Source organism: Chinchilla lanigera, unplaced genomic scaffold, assembly GCF_000276665.1.
Source record: "Chinchilla lanigera isolate Chin_1 unplaced genomic scaffold, ChiLan1.0 scaffold00115, whole genome shotgun sequence".
NCBI classification, from domain to species: Eukaryota; Metazoa; Chordata; class Mammalia; order Rodentia; family Chinchillidae; genus Chinchilla; species Chinchilla lanigera.
In genome coordinates this window covers 4,218,703-4,246,468 of record NW_004955516.1, presented here as the reverse complement: position 1 = coordinate 4,246,468, position 27,766 = coordinate 4,218,703, and the positions used below count along the sequence as shown (strand labels likewise).

Below are 27,766 nucleotides of genomic sequence, written 5' to 3'. Positions count from 1 at the left end.
CCATTTGTTCATAAATTTAAGGAGAAAAGAGGTTGGGTATTTTCTAATAGCGTTCCCAATACCACTCTCCTGTGTCCTCTAATTCCAAGCATATTCTGTTCATTTCCATGGGGGAAGCTTTGACAATAGACCATGTAATGGGATTTGAAGGGAACATTTTCTATGGCTTCCAGAGAATTTGGAAGATATGAGTCATATAACTCCCCACTCCAGTCCCAAATTGGTAGGAAGGAAATAAAGGCCGGAGTTGGGGGGTATGTATTACATACTCGCAAAGCAAAAGGAGATTTCAAAGCCAGGAAGGGACATTTTAAGGCTAGCGGTATTATTTCCACTGTTTGATGAGCATCATGAAAGAACGGTCATAAACATGACCAGCGGTTAATACTTTCATTATCAGTTAAGGATTGTAACCATTTAACTTTCAGCATTAAATTGAGTTCTTTTATTACAAAATTTCTCTTCATGTAATGATTTAAATTGCAATTTCACATTTGCCTTCAGAATGGGGAGAACCTCCAGTTTTGTGGACTGCCTGGCTCTATCATCTTGAAGGTTAAAAATTAAGGTCAAGGTTTAATAACATTAGTTTCATTGTGTTTCTAAGCCACAAATACAAATTTAACCCCGCTGGCTTTCTAAAATTGTGTGAGAGCAGTGCACAAAGCAATCATCTCTACAGGAAAAGTCATTCACAGGTTGGCTGTGCTAACAGCGGGGAGCGCTGTCACCTCTGGTTAACCAGGACAGTCTGGTGTCAAGGTTGCCCTGGAAACTGAGTTGCAAAAGCTGAGTTAGTACAGAGATGCCTACACTGGCCATAGCACTATTCTAGTGATAGGAATCTCCTTGTAGTGCTCATAGTAGTACTGTTGGGTCTGAAACATTGGACCTTTTATTGAACAGCAACCAGGGTTTGTAAACCCTTTGTCCTCCTTCTAGTATTTTAGACTTCACTTGGAATAGTTATCTCTTCTGAATAAAGTACAAAGATTAAAAAGGAGGTGATTTCTCTAATTTTGCTCCAGAGCCAGAATGCATCAGATTTTGTGTTCATTCTATAGGATAAATTTAAGACTAATAACCAAATTTCAGCACCTCTGCATTAGTACACTGATTTTTTTTAATGTCCCCACCATGCATTCTGGAACCTTATCTGGTACGTTGGAGGGGAGCAGTTCTGAGGATTGAAGAATCCAGGGCCTTCACACTTAGCTACATTCCCAGCCCCCAGCCCTTTTTAAAAAAAGTTTTATTTTGAGACAAGAGATTGTTAAGTCTCTAAATTGCTCACTTGTGATCCTCCTGCCTCAGCCTCCTACAGTGCTGGGATTATAGGCATATGCCACCATGCCCAGTTACCATTTTGGACCTCCCTGCCCTATCATAGAAGCTGTCCAAGCACTACCAGTGGTGAACCTATAGCACTCAAGCCATAGCAGGTTGTTTGTACCACTGAAAGCTCTGTTACCGTTTTTCTTTTAATGTGTGAGTTATTTTTCTAAACTAAGTCCTCAGTATTAAGGTTTAATGGCAGTGTTGGCACATTACGATAAATAAGAATGTTTAGGGTTGCAGTTTGGGCACCCGGTCTCTCAAAGTTTTGCCATCAATGAGCCTAAGCAGATCTCATAGTCCACAACACAGTAGGATGTTGAAGAGAAAAAGTACACAACCAAAATTTTGAAGATACTCTCTTTTTATTTCAAAACATGGGAATAACTCAAAATTTAAACCTCAAGGACCAAAATATATTTTCACCAAATGTTGAGAAGATGAGCCAGGCTACCATTATGGCAACAAGCCTCACGTGGAAAAGTGGATGTTAGAGAATGATCCCCACGATGCGGCTAAAGCTATAGCACACCCACAAATAGATTCATACTTGCTTGTCTAATCTGCATGCATGCGTACGGTGCATTCTCCATGCCACTAGAACATATATGCCTTTTCCAAAGGCAGTACAGGATCCGTGTCTGCGCAAGTCCTTCAAAGTCTGCTCCCCTACAAAAGTTTACCATAATTTATCTGCAAGAGCCTTCAGGAGACAAATTCTTTATGCCGCCTTTACTTCTCAAAGCCATTTTTGAATAATAATTACAGAGGTCAAGAGTTCCAGCATCACATAAGAGAATCCATTTGTTAGTTATTTTAATGTCAGTTAGTCATTTGTGAGTAAACCTCAATAAACACATCCACATGTTTGGTGTCCAGAATTTGAAATTGATAACCTTTGTAGTGGCGATGGCAAACCTAGACCAAAATGACAAGATGAGAAACAAGAGAAGATGTTCCAAGAAAAGCTGGGCTTCCCTCCCTCACAAAGCAAATTCTTCCCTAATATGCACCAGTGACAGCCAGACACACTTGTGCATGGGGACCCACTTTTTCCCACCAATGCAGAATGGCTGGAAACTCAAACAGCATTCAGAGCCAGCGGGGAAAACGCCTGAATCTGAAAAAGAACTCAAAGAAATTGTACACGGGAAAGGAGATGGGAATTGAAAACAAATTTCCAGGGTAGCTCTCTCTGTCAAGAAGCGAAAAGTCTTTATTACTAGAATATGCAGAATCCCACAGGAATTGCTGCATCTTTCGCCTTAACTCTTTTCTTGCCAGTCCTTTCCCAGGCTGGTTGAACCGCCTCTGTGGTCCTCCCATCCAGATGCCACGCAGTAGCAGGCCTCAGGAGCTGCACTCCTCACATTGACAGGAGAGTATGTACCGGTAGGTGGCGGTGAGTCGCATGCCCCCTGAGCAGCGCAGGCGCAGTGCCTTCAGCTTGGAGGTCTGGGGCCGGCAGCAGTGACAGGAGGAACGGAAAGGCTGCTTGAGAACAGTACTGAAGGACACCAAGGGCTCAGAGCGCGACGCCTGGCTGCAGTGCCCCTCACACCTGGCCAGGAGCACCATCTGGGGAAAGAAGAGAAGCTGGTTACTTTGTGAAGGTACCAACGCCTCAGCAGGGTACCACAGCACCCTTTGAAAGGCCCTAAAGCTCCTGGCCAATGTCTGCTAGGTCAGACAAGTGGCTCTCAAGCTGCGCCACACATTAGAATCAACTGGTAAACTAAAAAAAAATGTTGGGGCTCGGGATGCAGTTCCGGGATACAGTGCTTACCCAGCCTGCACAAGGCCCTAGCTTCAGTCCTCAGCATCACAGAGGAAAAAAAATAAATCAACAACCAGGCCCCATTTAGACCACTCACATTAAGATCCTTGGGGTAAGACCCAGGCTCTCAAGATTTTCAAGACTCCACAGGTGGCTCAGAATTGCACTAAGGATTTAGAACCACCGGGTGAGACTCATGATTACAAAGTACACATAAAAATCCAAGAATACTACAAGTTTTTCCTAATGGAGGGCGTTCTACAATCAAGCCAACACATCTGCAATTTGACCAGTAGCAAAATGCAGAAAGTCATTTTAAACTGAAAGCAAGAAGTAAAATAAAGAATGACAGAAGATAAAACTTGATTTGTGCAGGGAATGTCTAACCAAAAGGAATATGATTGTTTTTGAGGAGGTGGATATGTTTGCCCTGACTTGGTTTGAGGGGGTTCATTTTTTATTTATACTCGTACATGTTTGCAGTACACACTGTCTGTAAACCTTCATGGAGCTGGCACATGCGCATAACACGTCTTAATCCTTTGTACCACCCCACTTCCCTCCCCTCTCCCCCGTTCCCTCCATCTCTTGATCCCTTTCCCACTTGAGGAAGATCTATCTCCCTACGTCCTATTATCTAGCTTTCATTTTGTTCTATATTTACACTTTGGATTTCTTATCTAAGAGAAACCGTGGGATATCTATGCTTGTGTGTCTAATTTATTCCACTTAACATTATGGTCACAAGATACATCCATATTCCTACAAATGATTCAGCTTATCTTTCTTTATGGCAGAGTAGGAATGTGATTTTTGAAGAAGAAAAAGAGAAAGCTAAGTGATATTTAGGAAGAAATATTTTGGGTGCTGCAAGTTGCAACAAGAGAAGAGAGAGGACACATTTGGGGTGTTGGGTTCACACCCTTGGGTTTGGTAACGGTTGATACATTGTGTCCTCTTGAGAAGTGTAGAAGTTTAATTTAGCAACTCAGCGGGGAGCCAGGGTCTTTACTTTGTAAACATCCTGAGCTTGTGCAAGAGGAGGACACGGAGATAGTGTGAGTGCTACACCCACCCTGGGGACAGGTAGCCTGGGTACAATATAAGGGAGGAAAAGAGGCTTGTTCTTCCCCTTTTTGCTCTTGTTGCTTTGCTGCCTTCTGCTGCCTTGAACTGTTGCTCCCATACCCTGCCACCCTGCCGTGGAGCCAGCCGAGTATGGACTGAAACCTCCACAAACTGTGAGCTAAACTTTCCTTCCTTAATTCTGGGTGTCAGGTATTTTGTCCCAGCAACGAGAGAAAAGTAACTAAGACATACACTGAGGAAGCCTGAGATCTGTGAACTCACATCTGCATTTTCACAGTCACTTAGGACTGGTAGGAAGTATCCATTTTGAGCATCTCCATTTCCAAAAGTTCAGGCGGAAATAAGAAGCTGTGTGTTCTTTATAGCAGCTCTTAATCTGGCTTTAGTAAACAGAATCCTTTAAGAATCTGATGAAAACTATCAAAGTTATCTCCAGAAAAATATACATAAACACACACTAGACACTGTGCCCATAGCTTAAGGATAGGGACAAAAGGTTCATTTTTGTATCCCATACATAAATCCTGGTGTCTTGAGGGGAAGTCATGGGTGGAGTGGGGTGGGATGGTTTGATTTATGAAGCTGTATGACCCTATATGACCAGGGTAGTGAGGTCAGTGGTCCATGTTTATATAGGGTGATCTTGCTTAGTATATTTCATATTAAGTGATGGAGGAAAAAAGTTGCCTTATAACTCCAGAACCAACAGCAAGTTCAGAAAAAGTGGAACTGTTCCAATGAAAGATCAAAAGATGTAGATAGGTAAACAGGTAGATATATATAGACGGAGATACATGCACAAAACCCTTTGATATTGACCTTATGATATTTGGGGAATTAGCAGTTAATATTAAAGACTCGCTAGCTATTATCTCTGACACCATCCTATAGGGCGGAATTAAACGATGATGATTCAATGATTAAAAGATGGAAATGGTCAGCTCATCTTTCCAAACGTGGGAAGAGATAACTTCTGTCAATTATAGGCTACTAACATCATTATCTGAGAGGATGCTGAGGGTGAAATCCAATAATCACCTAGCAACCACCAAGGGAATATAATACTGGAAGAAAAAAAATGGAGACAAAACAAAACAGAACAAAACCCAATCTGCGCGAGGGGAAGAATAAGTCGGACTAAATCAGCTGATTTCTTTTCCCTGAGAGAGCATAGAGATAGAGAAAAAAATGGCAGCTGTAAACTCTTGATTCTCTCCTACCTGCCCTTCACATTGATAGGTAAAATAAACATGATCTGAAAGAGGTTTGGGAACATTATGCCATAAGTCAGTAGTAAAGTACATGCATGTCCAACTCTAGTGTTCAATCCCCGGCTCTCTAATGGGAGTGAGAGGACCAGATCTTCCCCAATTTCTTGCCAAGGCTGCTAGTACATGGCAAGAGCTGCTTGGCACCTCTCCTTGGAGCAGGGATAAATTTGCTGGTCTCTAATCTAGCTCACCTATTCTGTAGATTAAGCAGTTATTCAGAGCCATCTCCTAAAATGGATTCTTCAGAGAGCTGGTTTTGGGCTGCGTGGGATGTGATGAACCTATGCCAGCAGACTTAATTCAGAAGGACTAGAGACAATGTGGCCATCATACCAAAATGATACACATACAGGCATGCCAAGTGTAGACCTCACTGGCCAGGCCGTTAGCACTGTCTCCCAAATGACTAAATCAGCAGTGTAGGGCCATTTGCAGATGAGCTAACCTGATTATGACCTTACTAAAAACTTTCAACTTGTCAGGCTCTACCCCCAGCCCACTGTGAAAGACAAGCACCCCAGCACTACAGGAGACTGGGGACCACCTCCGACAGGTCTGGCTCCTCTGCTTCGGGAGCTGACTTTCTGCACAAGAAGAATGCACAGACATGTACAAGAAACACCTTCAGTAGCTACTCCTAGCCTTCAGAATAAATCCGAAAATCCTGAGCAGGAGTCCAGGCCTTCGTGCCTTGCTATCAGTATCACTTAGAGTGGTTCTCATCACCCACTCCCTGTTCTGGTCAAGTCTACTTAGCAGTCCATGGAGCTGCCCCTCAACTCTCCTGCCTCTTGCCTTTGTTCATGTCTTCTATCTGCCAAGAAGATCCTTTCCATCCAGCTCTGCCTGATGAAATCCCACCTGTCTATCCTTTGTGGCCAAATTCAAATGGTCTGTTCTCAGGGAAAAAACTATGAGACAATTATTGTGTCCTTCGTGTTCTCAACACACACACAAATTCCCTGTCTGGAATAGCTTAGTGTGTAGAACTCAGCTCTGGGTTGTAAATCAGAGGGAAATGTATCTCTGCTTTGTGTGTGCTGAGGGATAAGGTAGAAATCTAGAAGATTAGATCTACTAATGGGTATCACTTAGGAACAGAAGGATAATCATCTACTTTCTGGGTTCACTCCTGATAGTCTTTCACCCTTGCGTATGCCTCTTCTGTGTTCTAGCATTTCATGAATATCTTCTGACCTCCTCCAGACCACAGTTTCTCAGAACGGAATGTGCACAGGAATCGGCTGGGATCTTGTTAAAATGCAAGTTTTGATTGAGTAGTTCTGGGGTGGGCCAGTGAGTCTGCATTTTCCCTAAGGTTCCAGGTGATGTTTAGACTGTTGGGCTGATACACTTTGAGTGGCAAGTCTGTGAAGTCATTAAAGTTTGGGGATTCTGAGCTCAATCATTATAAGCAATGATTTAACAAATAAGAACTTTTTTGAGGTACTAGGGATTGAACACAGGGCCTTTGCACTAGCTACACTTTTAGCCTTTTTCTTCTTCTCCTCCTCCTCCTTCTTCTTTTTTTAGACAGGGTCTCATTAGGTCACTAAGTTGCCCAGGCTGGGCTTAGACTTCCAATTCTCCTGCCTCAGCTTCCTAGAGTACACTGAGATACAAGGTGTGCGCTACCATGGCTGCCTAAGAACATTTACTGAGTGCTTAGGACATGAGGATTTCATTTAATCTTCATAATAATCCTATAAGAAAGGGACTATCACGACTGGTACTATTATTACAAATAAGGAAACTGAGGTTTTAGAAGGTTTGTTACTTGCCCAAAATCACGTATCTAGAAAAAGCCAAGGCTAGACTCAAACCCAGGTCTATTTGAAATCCCTACAGCATGAGCTAACTCATACCCTTCTCTACACTGACTTGCCTCTGGGAGTCCAGACCAGGTCTTCAGCAGAGGCAGACGAGGCTCATCTTTGCCCCGCAGGCTCGGCGGGGCACAGCCTCGCCACTGCCAAGCTTATGCAGAACCAAATCTGCTCAGAATAAAGACACCCCGCCCGGTCCCATGTTAGACCAACATGTTGGCTATTTTACCCCAGTGGAAAGGGAAACCTTTCTTCTTCACTCAGCAGTGAACACTGCACCCCTATTTCCACAGCACCCCCTTTCTCCTCAAGACCAAAATTCATTCATGCTTCTCTCCTTCCTTCCCGCATCAGCAACTTCAGTAAACGGCTGTTGCACTCATTTCCAAGGACCCAAGCGACCCTGCAGTGGGTCTGTGCTAGGCTGAGGACACCAGCAAAATAGCAACCGGGAGGCCAAAGCAGCCTGAGGGCCGCGGGAGCTTTGGAGGTTTGGGTGGGAGCCCAGCTCCCTCCAACTAGAGGCTGGTGCCATCACTCAGGTCACAAATCAAATTGAAAAGGTCTTTATTTTTTATTTGGGGGCGGTTCCAGGAAGCAAACTCAGGACCTTGCACTTGCCAGGCAGGTGCTGCATTGCTGAGCTACATCCCCGGCCCCGAGAAGGCCTTTAGGCATAGAACATTTCCCTTTCCTCCCTCTGCATCGACTTGTAACCACTATGAAGACCAAAGCTTTGTCTTTTCCTTCTCTTCCTTCTTCCTTTCTCCCATTGTGCTTTCTTTCCATTTTTATATTTCTAACACCTTCCGCAATATCTACACATAGCTCGTATTCAGTATAAATTTGTTCTGATTTTAAAAACCAAGTCATATCTCTCAAGTGGCCAACTATGTCATAAGATCGATATTCCTGACAACGCAGATTTCATCTGCCGTGTCCTACGAACCTCTCAGGCAACGGCGGAGGATAGCACTGGGGCCCTGGTAGCTTCCCTCAGTCCTGAGGGTCAGTGCTTGCCATGTTGCATTGCTTTTCCTCCGGGAGCCTTCACAGGCTTTGTCCCCTTAACCCTCCTCCTTCTCCTTTGCTACTGTCCTTGGGGCACCTCTCGCTCCCATGACCCTTAAGAGTTCAGGCAACTGTGCCTTGGTTCCGTGCCCTGACCTGGGACGGCCATCTCCCATTTCTCACCCTGCTCAGGCTTCACAGACCGGCCCTGCCAGCTCACTTTCCCAGCCTGCGTTCCTGGAAACCCTTGCCTGGCCCGGGGCCAGAGCTCAGCCCTGCACCCCTCCGTCCCCTGCTCACCTGGTAAGGGACGCGAGCCGAGAGGGAGGCTGCTCCTCTTTCTCTTTCATCCTCCCTCTTAGCAGCCAGCACAGTGGCTCATATTTGCTTTGCTCTTCTTTCCTACCCTGTGTCCAAGGAGAGCTCCAATGAGGTTCATTTTCCTAATCCCTTAAGGCTGTAGGAGATCCCAACAGTTATTGAGGCCTCCGCCATGACTGAAATAGAAAGTGAATCGAAGCACCTGTCTAGCTTATAACTTCATCATCAGTGTCACATCATTTATTAAATGTCTCTTCTACACTGGACACTGGGCTGGCTGCTTTACAAAAGTTATCACACACCCTCGCCCTCCAAGAGGCAGCTCCATTTTATATGGAAAGAAACAGAGGCACCAGAGAATGACCTGGCTTTCCCAAAGTTCCCCATTTGGCAAGCTGGGAAACCAGGCCTCTGTTGCTTCAAAGCCTGGAATGCCTCAGTTTCCTTAAATGTGTCTTAGGCAGCCCATTTCCACACTCTACAGCCTTTACTCAGAATTTCAGGGAAGCATGGTCTCTTAGGAAGACCGGAAATGAACCTGCTGCTCTGTACCCAGATGTCACCACTTCCAGGGTCACTGGGTGCATCTTAGATCATGGCCATATTGTTCTGCCTGCTCTGGCAGGTTAGGCCACTCCTGCATTGTTAGGAGATTGGCCACAGGACCCTGGGACTGGCCAACGGCAAGTTCAGGGTGATGATGAACAAGGAGTCCCATTGAATGCTTCCAGAAAAGCTTTTGTTATTGTATCTTTTTTTTTTCCTGGAAAAATTGCCATGTATTGCATAAATCATTATTGCTGGCAGGCCAAAAGTTGGGCCTGGAGCTCAAGATAGTTGTCCCTACATTCTACTTGCGATCCTCCAGTGTGAAGAGGGAAGTAGCCTAAAGATAAATGCTGGAAGACAGACACCACCATTGTCTGTGGCTATTGGTTATTTGGCTTTAAACAAAGTACTGTACCCAAGCTTTCTTTCGGATTTCAGCTTTCTTTACTGTTAAGATAGGAATGCCAATGCCTGCCATCACAGCTTTATTGGTGGTGATTAGCACATATACTGTAAGGTGTCAACTAATGTATTATTTGACCAGTCCTTCCTTCCCTGAGGCTGGTCATGAGCTATCTTTCATCTGCCTTCACAAGGCCAGATACTGAACAAATGTAAACCAAGAGGCAGTAAGTAATGGCTTTGACCATGATGATGAGGAAAAAATTTTCAGAGAAAAAAAAATCTTACCTTAGTCTCTTCTTTCTAGACATAATCTAAATGTTTTATCCCAAGCCTCTAATGAACAATTTCGTTAAATAAGATCCACTAGAAAGAAGATCAGCCTGAGTCTGCCGAAGTTAGAAATGATAGGCTATTTCCAAATGGAAGCAGTTTTCTTCGTGGATACACAGAGAAAATCTAATCCAGAAAAGGTCTGGGTAGTTGAGGTTCTGCCAAGCATTTTTATGGCCAAGGAAGGAAGGTTTATAATTACAAGCACCATTTACATAAAACTATTGCTATATTTGGGACAGTTTGGGATGTTTGAAAACAGATTGTTCCCATGAAATTACAAATATTTCTCTTATTATCACAGTTTCGCACTGTTATTGACTGTGGCCTTCTGAGAGCAGCAAAGGTGAACAGTAGACTGAAGTCTGTTTCTAAGATTTGTGCCTGAGTGCAGTAGGTTTGAGTTCATGACGCCTCTTCTTTGACCTTCCTTAAGTCAGTGTGCTACTTGCTAAAGCATTCTTCCACCATCATTTTGCTCAGTATTTCCAGATTGCTTCTGAGCTCCCTTCTTTTTTCTTTTTTCTTTCTTTTTATTGTTGTTGTCATAGTGCTGGGGACCAAACCCAGGGCCTCACACATGCTAGGCAAATGCGTTACCACAGAGTCACAGGCCCAGCCCATTTTCCAGGTTCTATACATACACCACGGGCACACGCGTGTGTGTGTGAGTGTGTGTGTGTGTGTGTGTGACTGCATATTGAAACAAGGACCTTTGCATTGAGCTGCATTCCCAGCCCTTTCTCATGTTTTTATTTTGAAACAGGGTCTCACTCGATTGCTAAGTTTCCCAGGCTGGGAATGAATTTATGATCGTCCTGCCTCAGCCTCCTGGAGTCCTGGGATTACAGGTGTGCAACACCACCGCAACAGGCTGAGGCTCCTGTTTTCTATGGTCCTTCTTGTCAAGATGGCAGTTGCTCTGAAATCACTTTAATTCCTTTTTCTCTTTAAAGAGTCATAATTATGAAAGACAAGTCAAGAAAGAGAGAAATCATCCAACAAGAAACATTAAATATTAGTGCTTTCTGCTTCAGGAGAAGGAGGAGAAGAACCGCTAATAATTGCAACCTTATTCAGGCCTACAACTGCCAAGCAATCATGATTGTAAAATATTTCTCATATTTCTTCTTAATTACTTTTAGTTTTAGATTTTGTGAGATGTCTGTGTATTTGTTTCTTGTGTTTTCCAATACTGGGGATGGAACCCCAGGCCTTGTGCAAGCTCGGCAAGCACTCTGCTACTGAGCTACACTCCCAATCCCTAATTTTCTTTTCCTAAGAAAGGATTTTTATTTAGCCTTGCAAAAATTCATATTCATCTACTTACTACTTTTTTTTAAGTTTTAAATGCACAAATAAGACCAAGGACATTTTTCTTAAGTGGAAAAATCTCTTTTTCCCACAGTCATAGGTCTTATTAATATAATAGCTAGTGGTTTAACTCAGCTCTCAATGTGCTAAACTAAAACAAGTCATCTTCTTTGGCCTGTAATCACAGAAGTTATGGAAAATTTAAAAGCAGACTGAAGTTGTAATGTTTTTAAGTGGAGGGTGGAGAGATTGACTTTTATGGTCTTAATTCTAGTGGTTGATATTACAAAAAATTCTTAATTATACCAGTAATTTTAAAAATACTTGCCATATGAGAATGTTTAAGTGATTTTAGTCTCAACTAAAAGTGAAAATCTCTGAGGTTGAACTAAACAAATTCGTATTTACCGGGGCGGGGGGGGGGGGGGGGGGGGACAAATTTCATTCATATGACTGTTTGGAGGCAGTGACAGTCGTGAGAACTCTCATTTGGAGTCTGTTCCACCCTGTAATGTGCCTGCCTTCTGGGTGGTCTCTGTGTCTGGCCATTCTTGGTGGCCTTTCAGGCCTGTTATTCCTTTGCACACCTTGTCTTAACACTGAGACACAGGTGGCCTCTGTAAGGAGCATGCAACCCTTCCAAACAAGAGCGCCTTGGACAACCAACATAAAAATGATACATGATCAAATTGCCATCTTAGCTTTTGAACTCATTTTCACATAAACATGGCCTGTGGAAAAAGGCTCAGAGCACAAAGTCAATTACCTAGTATTTCACCAGGAAACTCTTTGCAAAGAAAGCACATCCCATGACTCAGTCATATTCCCTTTTTTTTTTTTTTTTTTTTTTGAGACAGGGTCTTGCCATGTAGTCCAGACTGGCCCTAGATTTCCTATGTGGCCCAGACTGGCTGCGAACTGGTGATCCTCCTGTCTCAGCCTCCCGAGTACTAAGCATTTCCTTTCTCTTTATTGCTGGTAGAGGTAGGAATAACAATAACTTCTTGACTTCAGTTTTCTTTCTGGAGAAAGGACACTATTTCTCATGTATTTCATAGCCGGGGACAAAAGACACCTCGCCATGGCATGGGGGTGTACCATGTTTAGTTAGGCTGACAGAAGTACAAAGCATGATGGGAAACCCTAAAAGCAGGCCTCTCCCACAAGTTCTGAAGGCCAGTCATTGCGCCACAGTTTGAGCAGTGACCATAGGTCTCCCTCCCTGACAAAGAAATATGGCTTCTCTTCTGGTTAGAGGGGAGGAGGGCAGATGCTCCCCTCCCAAAGACCTTGTTCTTACCTTTGAGCTACACTTGTACAGTGGGTGACTGATAGAATCAACATAGTGGTGCCTCATGCAGCGTCGAGGGTCTGAGTCCATCATGAATGAGCTGTCTGTTTTGCTGTCTGTGTCTCCCATTACCGCCAGCAGGGAGAGCATGGAAAAGGATGCAGCTAGTACATGATTTCTCATTGTTGTAAGGAAACACTCCTCTGGAATAACAGCAGAGGGAGGCAGAGGACAAAAAATTAGAAATGCCTTCACCTCCTAGGATCCAGTTCCTTTCAAGGCAAGGGCAGGATCTGGCTGAAGCTTTGTGGCTGTCATTGTCCGCTCTATGCCGGAGTTTTGTCTTACTCTTTGCGCTGGCAATCCATCACCATGGAATCTGCTGCACAGCTGGAATGAAAACAGAAATTATTTTTCCCCAGCAATATTTACCCAGAAACACTAATGGAACCCAGGAGGTATTAAGTAGAGTTTTTCCATTTCATTCTGAGTGGAGAATATTGGTTTCTACAGGGTAATTAGCATAAACTGTCATGTATTCCACTTCCCGCCCCTCAGTGCTTCTACTGCATATTCATAGCCGCTTGGAAGTGGACACAGCGATGTAATGAAAGCACATGCGGCCTCTAATTGCTGGAGTCCATGCTCCTAAGGGCAAGAATAGTTTGAACCTATGGTAAACATGGAACATGTGCTTCTGGCCACAGTGTCACTAAATTGGGTGGTCTCATCTTGAGCCTTGGTTGGTAGGAACAGGAGGGTCTATTCAGTTTCTCGGGAAGCTTTGGTGTCAACCTCAGCTTACAGGGCTAGAGATGCGGCAGGTCAGTGCTAATGAACACAGGCCACGTCCCAAGGGAGCACATTTTCCATTTCCAAGCCCGTGCTCACCCACCCACCCAATTTTCCACTTCTGTGCTCTGGGCTCATCCTGTTTTTGTTTTAAACTCCATGCCACCCAGCATCAATGGCAAACTGCATCTGAAATACACATTATTTGCGCTGGCCTCCAGCATCGTTAAGGCACACATGTGCATTTCCCAACAGAGTCACACGTTTCTGCAGAGCCTTTGTAGCCTGAGCCCATGGTGTAATTTGAAAAAGAAGGTGGCCATTGGAGCAGAGATTTACCATTAAAGTAGGATTATGCTAGACTGGTTTTCCTGACATTTGCTTTGTTCTTTTAACCATACCTCCTGGTCAAAGGACTGAGGTCCAGAGATCTCCTCAAATCACCTCACGAACCCTCCTAGGCATGGCCCACACTGATGCTTTTTATTACACCGGAAAACAGTATCAAAAATATTTTCAAACATTTAGGGAAATTTGGTGGGGGGGGGGGTCTGACATTATATCCCAAACCAAAGGAACGGGATAATTAAAGCCTCAGAAAAGCTTTCAAAGGTATTTCAGATCAAAGTTTGATTGTTTTGTTCACAGTACAATTTTTTTTAACTTCCTACTCATGAACAGCCTGAATAAACCGGCAAAATGTTGATATGATCAGATTAGAAGTTCAAGTCTGTATAAGCCAATTGGTTTTGTTCTAATAGAGTGGCCTTGGGCCCACTTAGCTGCAGCTGGCTGTCTCGCAAGCACAACGCAGGGGGTCCTAAGGGCAAAAGTTTGTGATACAGGGCTGCTTCGGAACAGCACGTCCCTGGCTATGACCAAGGTGGAATGTACATGCTTCGGAAGTCCTGCAACTTGCAGGAAGAACAGGAACCAGCAAGGAGGGGACCTACCTAGACTCAAGTCATGACATTGCTGCTCATCAGTTGGGGCAATTTGCGCAGCTCATTTAAATTCTTCCAGCCCATTTCCTCATCTGGAGGGTCAGGGAACCGACAGAGATGTGCTATCCCCATCCTGCTTTAAAACGCTACCACTTAATAGCTATGGATTCAGCTACCACCGTCTCTAGAAGGTAATCCTGAAATCGAAGAGACCCTATTTTCATACAACCTCTTACCATTTTCCTTTTTGTGCAGTATCTCATTAAAATGAATCAAACCTGCATACAAAGTTTGACATCAGCAAAGGATTCCGAAAAGCATTTTTTGAAGGGTGATTGGATTGATCAGTGTGTGCAGTGTACGTGTATGGAAATAGCTCACTGAACCCCATTAATATGTATAATTAATATAGTTAAAAGTGATTTTTTGTTCTCTTTACAGCAAAAGATACTTATATAGCAGGTTTTCCTGTATCCATGACCCCTGAAATTTACCCAGATCTCAGTTCAAAAAACCAGCACTTTCTTGGGGTCTGTGTTCTGGGGGATGCGATATCACTATTTCCTGAGTTTCAATATGACTAAATTATCCCGAGTGGTTATGTGTCTCTTTGAAGCCTTAATTAGTCTCAGAAAGAGAATTGATTTGATTTCTCCTTTCACCGCTCCAGTCTACAGATATTTCCCCCAGGAGTTACTGGCAAAAGGATGAAGGGAAAGCAGACATTCCAGTCTTGGCTTTTCCTCTCCGCTGCCAGCAACTTCTCTGCAGAGCCATGGCCATTGACAAGCACCGTTAAATACACAAAGCAAAGGCAGAAAAACATGGACGACATGATGGCAAAAACAAGCCACAACATCAGTGACAAATCACTACACGTGTGTCTGGATGGTTGTACTTGTTGGCATGTCCATTTTCTTCACAAGAAAGAAAATATAAGCAGGGGATATAGCCCAGCAGCACAAGTGCTTGCCTGGCAAGTGCAAGGTCCTGAGTTCGATTCCTGATACCAAAAACAAAGGAAATATAAAGTGTCTTTTAGTATAGAAAAGGGACATTGTTCTTCATTTAAGAGAAATGAAAATTAAGCACTTGAAGATATTTTGTTCAACCAATCGGACTTCCAAAGTCTAATCATGAGCTCTGTTGACAAGGCTGTGAGAAAGTAGGCCCATTTTGGAAATAGTCCAGAATAATAAATCAGCACAAATTCTGTAGAGGCCAATTTGGCAAATTTTTTTTTTTGAAATATGAATGTATCACTTAGATCTAGCAACCCTGTTTCTGTGGATTATACTGTATGTGAAATCACACAAGTGCATGGTTGTAATACCATAAAATTGGAAACAGCACAAAATATCCGTTAATAGGGAATCAGTTCATTATATTATACAGTACTCACACAATGGAATACTGGATAACTACATAAAGAAAGATTCAGAAATTCTATGCACTGATTTGTGTTAAAACAGGCAGGGATAAACATATATGTGGATCTGCACAGTGAAACTCTGGAAAGATATTCAGAAACTAATGACATTTGTTCCCCACCTCTCTCTTTCTCTGGAGATTGAACTCAGCGCTTTTGCACTAAGCTACATTCCCCAGTATTTTTAGGATTTTTCTTTTGAGACAGGGTCTCCCTAAGTCACTAAGTTGCCCAGGCTGGGCTGGAACTTCTGATCCTTGCACCTTCAACCTCCGGAGCAGGATTATAAGCATGCACCACCACATCGGCCTAATGCTTTTTCTTTCAAAAGCTTAGTTTAAAACTTGTGACTAATATTTTATTTATGCCACTTTGAGTATCTTAATAACAGTGTATTTGTATTTCTCATAAACTAGGAAGATGGGCTAGTCTCAGGAAAATACTCTCCCAGGTACACCATTTCGGTTCTGTACACTACTGCCACCTAGTAGAAATATCCTGAATTGCAAGCACAGTTAAATTTTTTTCCTGAAAAATGAGTAAAACACTTGCAAGTAAATATTAAGACGTTTATACTGATGAGATGGTTAATGTCATGTACAGTGTAGGTTTGTTAACTACCTTTATCTTTAAATGTGACAAACTCAACCCAAAAGTAGTAATAAAGAATAAAAAATGACAGAGGAAAAATTGCTTCACCCCTAGTTCTAAGAAATAGATTTTTTATTGTAATACACTCACAAAACATGATTTTTTTGTTCAGTTCTTATATTAAATGCAAAAATAAGAATCTAAACAATATGAAGGTAGCACAGAGCTCACGGAGTCATCAAAACACAACTTAGCCTGGCATGGCGCACACGTACACTACCAACACTGTGGGAAGCCAAGGTGGGAGTATCACAAGTTCAAGACCAACCTAAGCAACTTAGACAGACCCTGTCTCAAAATAAAATATAATATAATACACAATATGGATGAGATGCAGCTTACTGGTAGAGTATTTGCATGCCTGAGGCTCTGAGTTCACACCCCAGGACAGAAGGAAAAAAAAAGAGTCTCACAACATAACAGTGAGAATTTTTTGCTTTAAATATTCAAGTTGAATGAACCAATGCTGCTGTGTTGAAGGAGAAATAAAAATAAAGCTGCAGAAAAGAGGAATGTGAGGTAGACTTGTCTTGACATTGTGTTGGCTCGGGTGCGCAAGGTGAAGGGAGTGCGGAGTGGGCTCACAAAGGGGAAAAATGGGAATTAAGGAAATTCTCACTGTTAGAACCCTCACTCTCTGACAGCCTAGGGGTACCTCTGCCCTGTGGGAGTGCCTATCATTTTCTCAAAACTAACTTAATTTCTCAAAGCCATATGTCACAAAAGCAAGTGCTTCTTATCAAGACGTAAAACCTTGGCCCAGCCAATGATGGGTTGAATGAGAGAACAACATTCTTGCTGAACCCCGCCGTCCTGTGGCTGCTCTGGGCTCTGGCCGCGGTCTCTGAGACACGGACTTGGCCAATGTACAGAATCCGCATTCTAATAGCTCCAACGTGGAGCCTCTGCCTGCAGGAGAGGCACGTAGGCTGGCGTGCCCGACTTTGGAGCTACCCTCCAAACGATACCAGTGGAAAAGAACAACTGGTGCCCAGATTTCCCACCTGTCATCCTCAGTGAAATAACATAGCAGCCTCCTGGGTGAGAGATGGTATTGTGCCCACAGATCAGCTCACTCTTGGGCTGACCTTCTGCCTGGCAGAGAGTGAAGTACTGGTTTTATACAAGCGATTCCAGCAACGGGCTAAGACAAGCAGCATGTGCCAGGAATGGTCTTATTCTTGCCCTGCATGCCAGGCAAAGGAGGGCGACGCTTCAGTAACCAAATTTCTTCCTGGGCTGTTTTCAGCGCTAATAATGAAGGTGTTCCCTCTTGTGATTTTTTTCATTACAAACCTATTTAACACATATTCACTGAATGCCTACTATGTGTTTCCTTTCACGCTAGCACATAAGAAATGAGGGCGGGGGCAGCTAGGGATGTAGTTCAGTGGTAGAGAACATGCCAAGCCCCTGAGTTCCCTTCACAGCACCAAAAACTAAAAGATTAAAAAGAGATATGACGGTCAGGGAAAATGCTAGTCTTATCCCCGATCCCTCTTTTAGCTCACCGCACCTACAAGCAAAATCTTGGCCGGTCGTTTTCCTGGGTAATTTTTTTAGACACACTGCTAAACTCCCTTAACATAGAACTCATATCCGACTTGCACTGCATCCTTTCTAAGAAGATCAAGTGAAGCGGATAAAATACAATGGCTTTGAAATAGAGTTAGCATATCAGACAGAATTATTTAATGTTTACTGTAATTTTTTTAATCATGATATGAGGCAAGAATAAGGTAAAGATGGCATAAACAGAGAGCCTCTCTCAAAGGACTCGTCCCTCATCCAAAACATCAAAGATGTGAAAGTGCGGAAGAGAGCTTGCCACTGGATAACACTTCATGCAAGGATTGGAAAAGCAAGAAAGCCTAGGTCTAATTCAGAGTGTGATGTGCTCAGTAGCTCTTTCCTAAGAATTCACAGAATTCCAACGGGACCTAGTCAACTAGATGCCTTAGAGAATAAGTCAGATGCTTCTTCCCAAGGCACTTAATTTATAAACTGTGCACGGTGTGTTGAATTTTCTAAAGCATCTTGTGTGCTTCATGAATGGTTTTTAATATTCTTCCTATCTGACAACACATGAGTAGCAGCCAAGGATGACCCAGAGGCAGCGGTACCAACTGGGAAAGCTGCCCGGCCCCCGCCTGCCAACCCCAGCTGGCTCCGAGGATGGGCAGCCACAGGGTCAGTGGAGAGAGAGTGCGCTTGCCCCCTTCATCTCATGGTGTCCATCGTACAGCGGAAGCAATGGCTAGCCCCATGGTGCTACCTTCAGAGAAAAGACAACATCCTTGCAGTTAAACAATAGTGCCAGCCAGGGTCAGTATTGCACGCCTGTATTCCCAACACTGTGGAAGACCAAGGCAGGCAGATCATATCTGAGCCCAGCCCGAGCAACTTAGTGCCTTCGCAAAACGTCATCTCAAAATAAAAAATAGAAAAGGTCTGAAGTCATAGCTCAGTGTCAAGGCCTGGGTTCAATCCCCAGCACCGCAAAAAAACAAAAGGAAAATGAAACAATAAGCCTCCAGTCTGTGATGGGACTCTGTATTCTAATCTGCATGACCAGCCACCTGTGGCGAGCCCAGTGACAGGGGTACTGTAGGAAGAAAAAGACATAGAAAAAGCAAAAGAGAAGGAGGAACACAGCCAGAGGCGATCAGTCACAATTCTGGAGTAGAACTGTGCCCGAAGGACTGGGAGCAGAAACAACGGGAGGGGAGGAATGAGCCAACTGTCAAGCGGCCCCACCTGCGTATGTGTGTCCTTGGCTTGAATAGCTTTATGGTCTGGGGAGGGATTACGCTGGGAGGACTTGACCTTCCGCCTGGTTAAAACTTAAAATCTTGACTTTTAGACATTGTCAGGGGATCCAGAGGCACCTCTCACTATTACCCAAACTCCCGCTGACCTGTACCTTCACAGTTCCCTCCCCAGACCCGCTGCCGGCCTGTCTTGCTAGTGCCCCTGCGCCAGTATTCTGCACTCACGTATCAGAAATACCGGATAGTTGTTCCACTGTGTTCTGAAACCTATAGGACTCCCTACTGTTGTCTGACCAAGTAAAAGCAAGACTGACCTGACGGGACTCGGGCTGAGTCCTGCCCTTTCACTATTGGCTATGTGATCTTCATCGAGTCACTTGTCTTCTCTAGAACTTGTTTCCTCACCTGCAAAATAAATGGATGCTTGTATGGCTCTATCCACTTCTAACAACGTCTAACTCAATCCAAGCCTCTCAGAGGACGGCATCTGCTCCGGAGCTCCGCAATCCCCAAAGCAATCCTACAGCAAGACCTTCCTTCTTACTCAAGGAGCTAATGACTGCTAAAGAGATTAAACTACTTTTAATGTGCTGCCTGAGCCAACACTGAAGGCTGGGCTCTAAGAATTTGCCCCTTGATAAGGCCATATGTGTGAAGTGAAATAAAAGTAGTTTTTAATAACTAATTGATTCAGTGTTTGCAATACATTAATGCAGCTCATAAGCCAACAATGTCTTATTAATAATAGGAAGTGCTCAGTGAACATATTTAACCAGTTTCTGTTTCTCTTAAAGCTGTCCTAATACTTGCGGTATTTCTTTCTAGTCTGCTCCAAAGCATAAATGGGAAAGGAGAGGTTAAAAAGTCATCAGTCAGGCTAGAATGAGACTTCTTCATTTGGTAATGATGGAGACATGGGCTGAGTCCAGCCCCTCTGTACCATTCTTATGAATCACCCTTATTCCTAAACTGAGCTTCAGTGGGCCACCTGCGATGCTCTGCTTTCAAATGGGGGAACACCAGAAGAGCTATCTTCTCTGCCAAAGTAGAATTAATAAGGTCCCAGGAGCCAAGGGCAAGTTATTCTGCTTAGTAAAATATCTCCAAACCCTCTGTGTTGGAGGAAGAATATTCCTGAAACCTTGGACTGGGATTAGAATCCAAAAGAACTGACCTTTGAATGCGGCTGTTGGATCCTACACTGGGCGTCTGTGAGCTCCCATAGTTTCTATGGAAAGACTTACTCTGGGTTCTTGGCAGTTGACATAACTAATTGACTCTTAGAATCCAAGCCCTTCATAAATTGGAAATGACCAGGTCTGCTTACCGGAGTGTCGGGAAGCATTTTTCTGTTGAAGTCTTTTTCTCTGGGGATTTGGATTCTGTCTGTAAATCTAGCACTGGACTATAAGCTGTGACTGATATGGTGATGAGCTGTCAGAAAATGCTTAGGGGTAGCCTTTCTACAGTGCCACAAATCACCAGTGTAGCTCTAAACATGCAGTCTCCCCCCATCCTTTCATCCCTAGGGAATAAAAATAAGGGGAGCGGAAGCCACAGGAGAAGTAACAAAGGGGGAGGAAGGCTTAGTTTTGATGTTCAAAATCTACAACTGTTTTTCCATTTTTTTCAAGCAGCACAATTTCAAAAAGAGAAGATTCCTTTCATTTTAGCCACTTTCTCCCAGGAAAGGTGGGGAGCGGGGTGTCTGTCAAGGAACAAGACACAATTTACTGCTCACCTTGCCCAAGACCCTTGGGACACAAAGCAGGAAATACCCAACCAGAGGGGCTCGGCGCTGCCCAGTCACATGAAGATGTGCCTTCCCTGAGAAAGGATGACCAGGTGTTTTGGAGACCCTTGTGCTAAAATAACTCCACACTTGCTCTGCCATGGGGCTGCTGGCTGTGGTCTGGCCTTAGGAGAAGAGAGGTGACCAATGTTAGCTCAGGGTACAGGCTCCCTTTTGCCCTGGAGCCAAATGAGTATGTTGGCTTTTCTTCAAAGTGTCCAGCAGAGTGTTTCCAAAGCTGCCTTTGAATCTCCTTACCCACAACCACGTTCTGGAATGGTGGGTAGTGATCTCACCTAACAGCTGTAGGGCCCTTAGTTAGGAATGGGGCATGAACAATAGGAGCAACTCAATCTTTCCACTCCCCATTCAATTTGCCTTTTCTGCCCCATGGTGGGATTTGAATACTGAATTTGACCTTGCTGCAATCCAGAACACTTGTAGGCACAGGCCTATGTGAAAGGGCAAAGTTACCATAGAAAATTACGTAAGAATGCTTTCCTATATTACTAACCATTCTGAGCTTGTTGGACTGTTAGTTCTCGGTGTTTTGCTTTGCTCAAAGCATGCATACTACAGCCATGTCTTTGGATTACCAACCCTCCTATTCTGTCTTTGGATTCCAAACCTCAGGAGAAAAATTTAAATGCTGAAAAGGAGTAATTTTCTATAATTTAGGACAAAGGAAAGAGTCACAGAAACATATTAAGTCCTAAAATATCCCCTTGAATTTGAAAGAAACAGGGAACTTTGAGGATTGGATTTCTTTGATTCTTCACATCCATTTTGGGAATGTGTGTACCTGCATTTTACCTGGAACTGTGTGAGAGCTGTTTTTCTTGAAGGGCTGACCTCCTTTTCAGGTAAAGAAGACAACTTCAAACCCCTTCCTGGGAGGGAAGGAGCGAAATGAAGGGAAACTTCCCTTTCTGAAATTGTGCTATTGGAAAAAATTGAAAGGGTAGTTGCAGATTTTGAACATCAGAAATAATCCTTCCTCCTTCTCTTTTGTTATATCTCCTGTGACCTGCTCTCTTCTTATTTTTATTCCTTAGGGATGAAAGGCTGGAAGGGGACTCCACCTTTAGGGCTATTGTCAGTTTGTGACACTGTAGGAAGGTCACCCCTGGGCATTTTCTGACAGCTCATCAACTTCTAGAATGCCGTAACCTGTTGCCCTTTCATTTTTAAAAGATACTGCAATTGGTTGATTCGCAGTTTAAAAGAAAGAGTTGGAGTAGAGCCAGGCCTTGAAAGAGACCAAATTGTCAAGATCATTCTTAGTTTCACAGAGAAAAAAAGAGAAAGCTATCTACTACAAATCTTACACCCAGCTACCAGTCAGTGTTCATGGCCAGATTTTTGACAAGAGGGTGAAATGAGCCCCAGTTGGGAGAATTCCTGATTATAAGCACTGGGGACATATTGCCAACTGTAGTTACCCATTCTTTGACTCTTCTGAGTCAGCACTCTTTCTAACAAGAAAGTAGTTGTTCCAGACTGTAAGGCCCATCTTAGGGTGCTTGGTTCAAGGGAGTGTTATTCTTAACAATATATGCCCAATATCAGGCTCAGAGACCCTCTGACCAAAGGGAGAGTCAGCTTGAGTGGTGCCATGAAAACCATTGCCAGGGACACAAGAAGGAAGTTTTGCAGATGTGAGGGAAGCCGGCATTGGAAAAAACCCCATCAGTACCACCTTCTGCAGAAGCTCAGAGGCCTGGGCGTGCGCATCTGCAGCGTGAAACCTGCACGGGGAGCCAGCACTCGCTTCAGTTCCAGCCTCCCTTTCCCGGCTGCAAGCCCATGGGGGCTTCCGGAAGGATTCCCCGCCCTTTGTTTCCTCCTGGAATCAATATCGAAGTTCAAGCTTGCTGACCTGATGGGTGAATAGTGGGTACTACCAGCTGGAAGGCTGCCATTGGCAGAGGCAGACAGGAAAACAGGAATGCTCTTAATGTCCTCCCAAAGAAAACCTTTGATGGACAAAAGAGTGGTTGTATTTTTACCCTCTCCCTTCCTGCTGCCAGGCATCTTTAAATAGATCCTCAAGCCTAGGGACTTGTATGGAATAATTCATATTAAAACTCAAGAAGTGGAGGAGAATTGGTTCTCTCTTCTCTCTCTCTCTCTCTCTCTCTCCCTCCCTCCCTCCCTGTCAAGCTAACAGGAAAAGGCGCGTTTTAATTCAGCTGTTTTAAATTTTTCCTTTTAGATCTTTTAATGAACTTCAGCTAATTTGGAAAAACCAACCAAAGCCCCCAGGAAAACAAAAGGAATAAGAAGCTGCCGTATAGATTGCTCTGTAATACCTCTTGATCCCAAGGACATTAGCAGCATCTTTTAAGGATGCTGAGCAGAGAGGGTCTTAAATGGAAATTTCTAATTGAGAAGTCCGGTGCCTTCCATTTGCAACTCATCAGCCAAACTGTTGTTCTGCTGCAGAGAGAGAGAGAGAGAGAGAGAGAGAGAGAGAGAGAGAGAGAGAGACATCTCCATTTCCAAAGCCCCGTGCATTTTCACTGGGCTCAGCCTAGGACCTATTTCTCCCCTCTCTCTTTCACCAAACAGGTTTCATAAACACCTTCAGGCTTGCGCTGGTCAAATTAAAAGTCCTGTCTCGCCTTCTTTCTGTTTTGGTGGGTGGGGGACGGAGATGCGGGTAGGATGAGGAAAAAGGGCAGGGCAGGGCCCAAGGATCCGGGAGCTTTGTTCTAAGTCACTTGTCTCTCCCCGCGAAACAGAGAATAATCACATTTCTCTTACTGTGGGCCGAAGTGCATCCAGGCGTTCCCATAGCACTCCCACCCCCAGGCCTTTGCGAAGATGTCCGGGTCACTATGATGGTATGCTTGTCCCTGCCAGCCCGGGTCACTCTGGCCCTGCTCTTGGGGAGCCACGTGGCTGCTCCTCTCTGCAAGTGGGTTCAGGCTCAGGGCTACAAAAAAGCCCCCATATCCTATCAGCTCGGCAGAGCTGGTGCCAAGAATGACATCCTGGGAATACTATGGAGATGAGGAGACCTCATAGGCTGTTCGCCCCGGATGGAACAGGACGCAGGCTGTCTGGAAAACAGACAAGCCAAGAGGGAGCTCACAATGGAAGGAGCTCAGGCGAAGGGAAAAGGGGGCGGGCTGGGAGCTGTCCTGAGCAAAAGAGAAGAAAAGCCACATGCCACCCAGGAAGATTTCAGGGCCAGCGGGAGGTGGTGGTGGAGGATGGACTTGCAGGAAAGAAGTACCCAGACATGGCACTGCCAGTTAGCTGGATTCTTTTCTGAATTAGATTATGTGCAGGAAAGAGGGGAAATATATAGCCGGCCAGCTGTTCAAAGGCTTACAACCTTGCTTTTATTGTCCGGGTAAGTTGGTGAGGTGGGGCATCAGAGGAATTCCAAACATACCATCCCAGAGAAATTTTAATATGCTCTACAGTGTCATACACGAAGAGGAAATGACAGCTGATCACAGCCAGGACTGGCCGCAGCAATTCAGGCCCCGGAGTTCACCCACTCTCCCCAGTCCCTGCTCCCCTGCTCAGTGTTAGCGCCGCTCCGTCTTTCCACCTGCTTCCCCATCCCCTCTATTCCTGCCAGGCGGCCCAGACCAAGCAGCACTCACTGATTATCGTGGAACGAGGTAAGGATGGGCTTGAAGGCCCACAGCCAAGAAGCTGAGGGCTGGCTAGGGTGAGTCAGGCACCCCAGGGAGACACAGGCATTTTAATCTAACCACAGGGGGATTATCTGCTGATAAGGACCAAATTGGGGTCCCTGGTGATGCTGTCTTCAGGGCTTTTTCCCAGTAACCTAACCGTGTGATAAAACGCCAGACTGACTTATTTGAAAGCAACACTGTGTGAGACTCAGAGATCCGGGTTGGGGGAGCAACTTCCTGCTAGCAGTTCCCAGGGGCCCCCTGAATGCAGGCCAGGCCCATTGCTTCCAATGGGTGTGAGAGTGGGACAAGTCAGTGGTGGGAGATGGTGACTACACCTTCCCCCTGTATGTTTCTAATTCAGTGAGTCATCCAGTGGCCCTGATGTCAGCTGCTGAGTAGGTGGCTCACACCCCGCCCCCAGTACAGACAGCATGTGGTCCTTTCGGAAGGGAGCTCAAGAGAACAGAGAAAGGATAAACTGCTCTTTTACCAGGCTTCTCCTACCTATCCAGGCTGCCAAGATCCTACCCTATTCACTGGGCAAGTGAGAGCTACCCAGGATCCACTGATCAAGTCCAACCTAAGAGGAACTCCTTGATCATAAGTAGAAAGCAAACCCATTGATAAGTGACAGCCATTTCAAGTAAATCTAGACACCAGCACCTATTCCATTTTTACCCAGATTACCTATTGACAAAGCCCATTTTGGTACGAAAATCTAACTGGAGTGAGTTTACAGTCAGAGAATAAAGGGGTAGGACCATGCTTCACTCACCTGTGTACCCATCAGGACTAGCATAGTATCAGGCATATTGCCAGTGCCTGACCAATATTATTAAAGGAACGATGGGATGAACAGTTCGCAGTAAGAATAATAGTGCTTAAATTATGAGTTCTTAAAGTAGAGTAAAATCACCAGCCACCATTGGTGGCTATAATTCCGAGAAACTCACCACATTTTTCAAGAGCCCAGGAAAATAAATGAGTTGGAAATTGTTAAATGTATTGAAAAGTGATTTATTTGCCCCTTGACAGTGTCATTGGAATTCAAATTAAGATTGAAAACTCCACGGGCACCTTTCCATCTGTGGGTGTCAGAGGCTTGGTACACAATCTCATAAGAAGGCCTCAGTCAGTTCTCCCGTTACCTGAACCAAATGTATTTTAAAATAAATGACGCAATACATTGCTTGTTGTGTTCAAACACTAACATATAATGATCTGAATAATGGTTTAAGAAAATTGTTTGGAGTCGGCTAACTGCTTTACTAAGTGCAGCAGTTTTAAGAAAAATCACTGTGAAGTTTTGTAACAATAGAATCTATATTACCTTTCTTAAAGGCTTCCTTAAATAGTGAATATTCCAAAGTTGTAAATTCATTCATTCAAAAGTCAGCTTTGTATGCATCAATGCTTGTCAGGCTAGGTATCGAACAAAATCAGAAAAGTTTCTCCTAAGTCAGGCCCCTATCCACGATGAAAACTGGTCAATAGGACCCTAAAGTTCACTTTCAGAAGCAAGACCGGTGGGAATAAAATGAACAGACACTTGCATCAGGTCTAAATGCTCAACTGTCCCCGCTATCTTTGACACCCACAGTCAACACCAAGCTGTAGGCACCTCTGCAGCTTCTAAATGCACCTAGTATTTAATGTTACATGTTGAAGCAATTTACTTAGGCCAGCTCCTTATAATTAAAATACACTAATATTAGAAATGAAATGAGGCATGCTTTGCTGTAGCCATAGCTGTTAACCATGACAGTCAGAAAGGACTCAGGACTCCCGTCTTGCCAAATAGCTTCCTTTCACGCACCTGAATCCCGGCCGAGCCGGGAGACTGCCCCTTTCCTGGAGGCTTATCAGGGTTTGGCCGTTACAATGAGCCTCAGTTACTGGGAGTTCTGAGTCATTAACATTCTGCACACAATCGAACTTCCAGTCCCCCAAGAAAGAGTTATGCGCAGGCCTCCTACAGCTCAATTGTTCATTTAAAAGGAGAACTTGTACTCCGGAGTTTGAAAGAACCCTGCAAATATTCCTCAGGTGTCTGCAGGAGTCATTCCTCCAAGTCCTGGTCCTTGTGCTGGTGGGAGCATCCTCTCCCACTCACTCCTTGGACACTGAAGCATTGGTGGTGCTATTGGGACAAGCCGACTACTAAAAATAACCTCTTGCAATAAGGCCAAGGCAAATAGCATGCATTTCCTCAGACTTTGTGCCCAATCAAAATTACACGGCAAACCATCCTCCTCTGTCCCCGATGCTCCCTAATGCATCTATGCAAGCGAAGCCCCACATGCGTTGGGAGAAGAATGCAAAGGAGCAAGATTCCTACAAAGTGTGACACCGAAAGCTAGAAATAAATGTTGCCTATTGTTTGAAGTCATTCTGAGCACTCCGGCACAGCCCTGGCAAGAGCTCAGCAGCATACATAAGTAGTAATAAAAGTAAACAGTGCGCGTTGAACCTCGCAGGCTCGCCTGAGCTAATAGTGCCCCCATTGTAAGTGGGATGAGGGCGGTGAGGAAGACACTGGGCTCCACGGATCCATGTCGGCAAGTTGCTGTTTCTCTGTCCCCCTTCACAGGGTCAAATATAAGAAGCATTACAAAGTTACATCTAACTACGCAGAGAGTTTGAAAAGAATTCTAAATCAAACCAAAAGATATTTTCGAGCTTCTCGGGAAGGCTCCCTGCTCTGTCACGGACTTCAAAGACCCTTTCATTTAAAAAACACAAGGCTAGCACGCTACAAATTAATGCAAATTAAAGTAATGCAAATGTAAGTGGTATTTAAAGGTTGTCTCTTTGTCTGAGAGGAGGATGAAAGGCTCGGTTTGGAAAGAAGTAATGTCCTAGGCAAGCGGTCAGCGCTTGTTTTCCTGCTTACCTTGGGGGAAACGCAGGGCTCGTTTCTTCTCAGACTTTTCTGAGAGCTAGAAAGAGGTCCTGTTACTTCCAAATGCTTTTGTTCTTCTGTCCCTCTGTCACATGGCTTGCCTTTTATATTTGCAACACACAAAAGTTAGGACTGTTGTTTAAGCGACACAGAGAGAGAGAGAGAGGGAGAGAGAGAGAGAGGGAGAGAGAGGGAGAGAGAGAGTGTGTGTGTCAAATGGAAAAGTGCCATTGCAGGCATATATCAATCAGGCGTGCGGCCGCAGCAGCGCACTAGCAAATGGAAATGCCACGGAAATGTGAGGCGC

At 44.3% G+C, this 27,766-nt stretch overlaps 1 protein-coding gene across 1 annotated transcript; it reads right to left on the bottom strand.

Moving 5' to 3' along the window:
- Nucleotides 1–1,694: 1,694 nt before the first annotated feature.
- Ndp (Norrie disease (pseudoglioma)) lies at nt 1,695–27,766 on the bottom strand. Its single transcript, XM_005408998.2, has 3 exons — nt 27,451–27,766; nt 12,529–12,909; nt 1,695–2,913 (listed from the first exon to the last, which is right to left on the bottom strand). Exons 2-3 carry the CDS (start codon nt 12,700–12,702, stop codon nt 2,686–2,688), a joined length of 402 nt encoding a protein of 133 aa, XP_005409055.1. The 5' UTR covers nt 12,703–12,909; nt 27,451–27,766; the 3' UTR covers nt 1,695–2,685.

What these genes read in the sequence shown, in the direction of transcription:
- Ndp (XM_005408998.2), bottom strand. Translation starts at nt 12,702, where the DNA reads ATGAGAAATCATGTACTAGCTGCATCCTTTTCCATGCTCTCCCTGCTG. An exon ending in TGTACAAGTGTAGCTCAAAG is followed by an intron (nt 2,914 to 12,528) that starts GTAAGAACAAGG and finishes TTCTTTCCCCAG; the next exon opens with ATGGTGCTCCTGGCCAGGTG.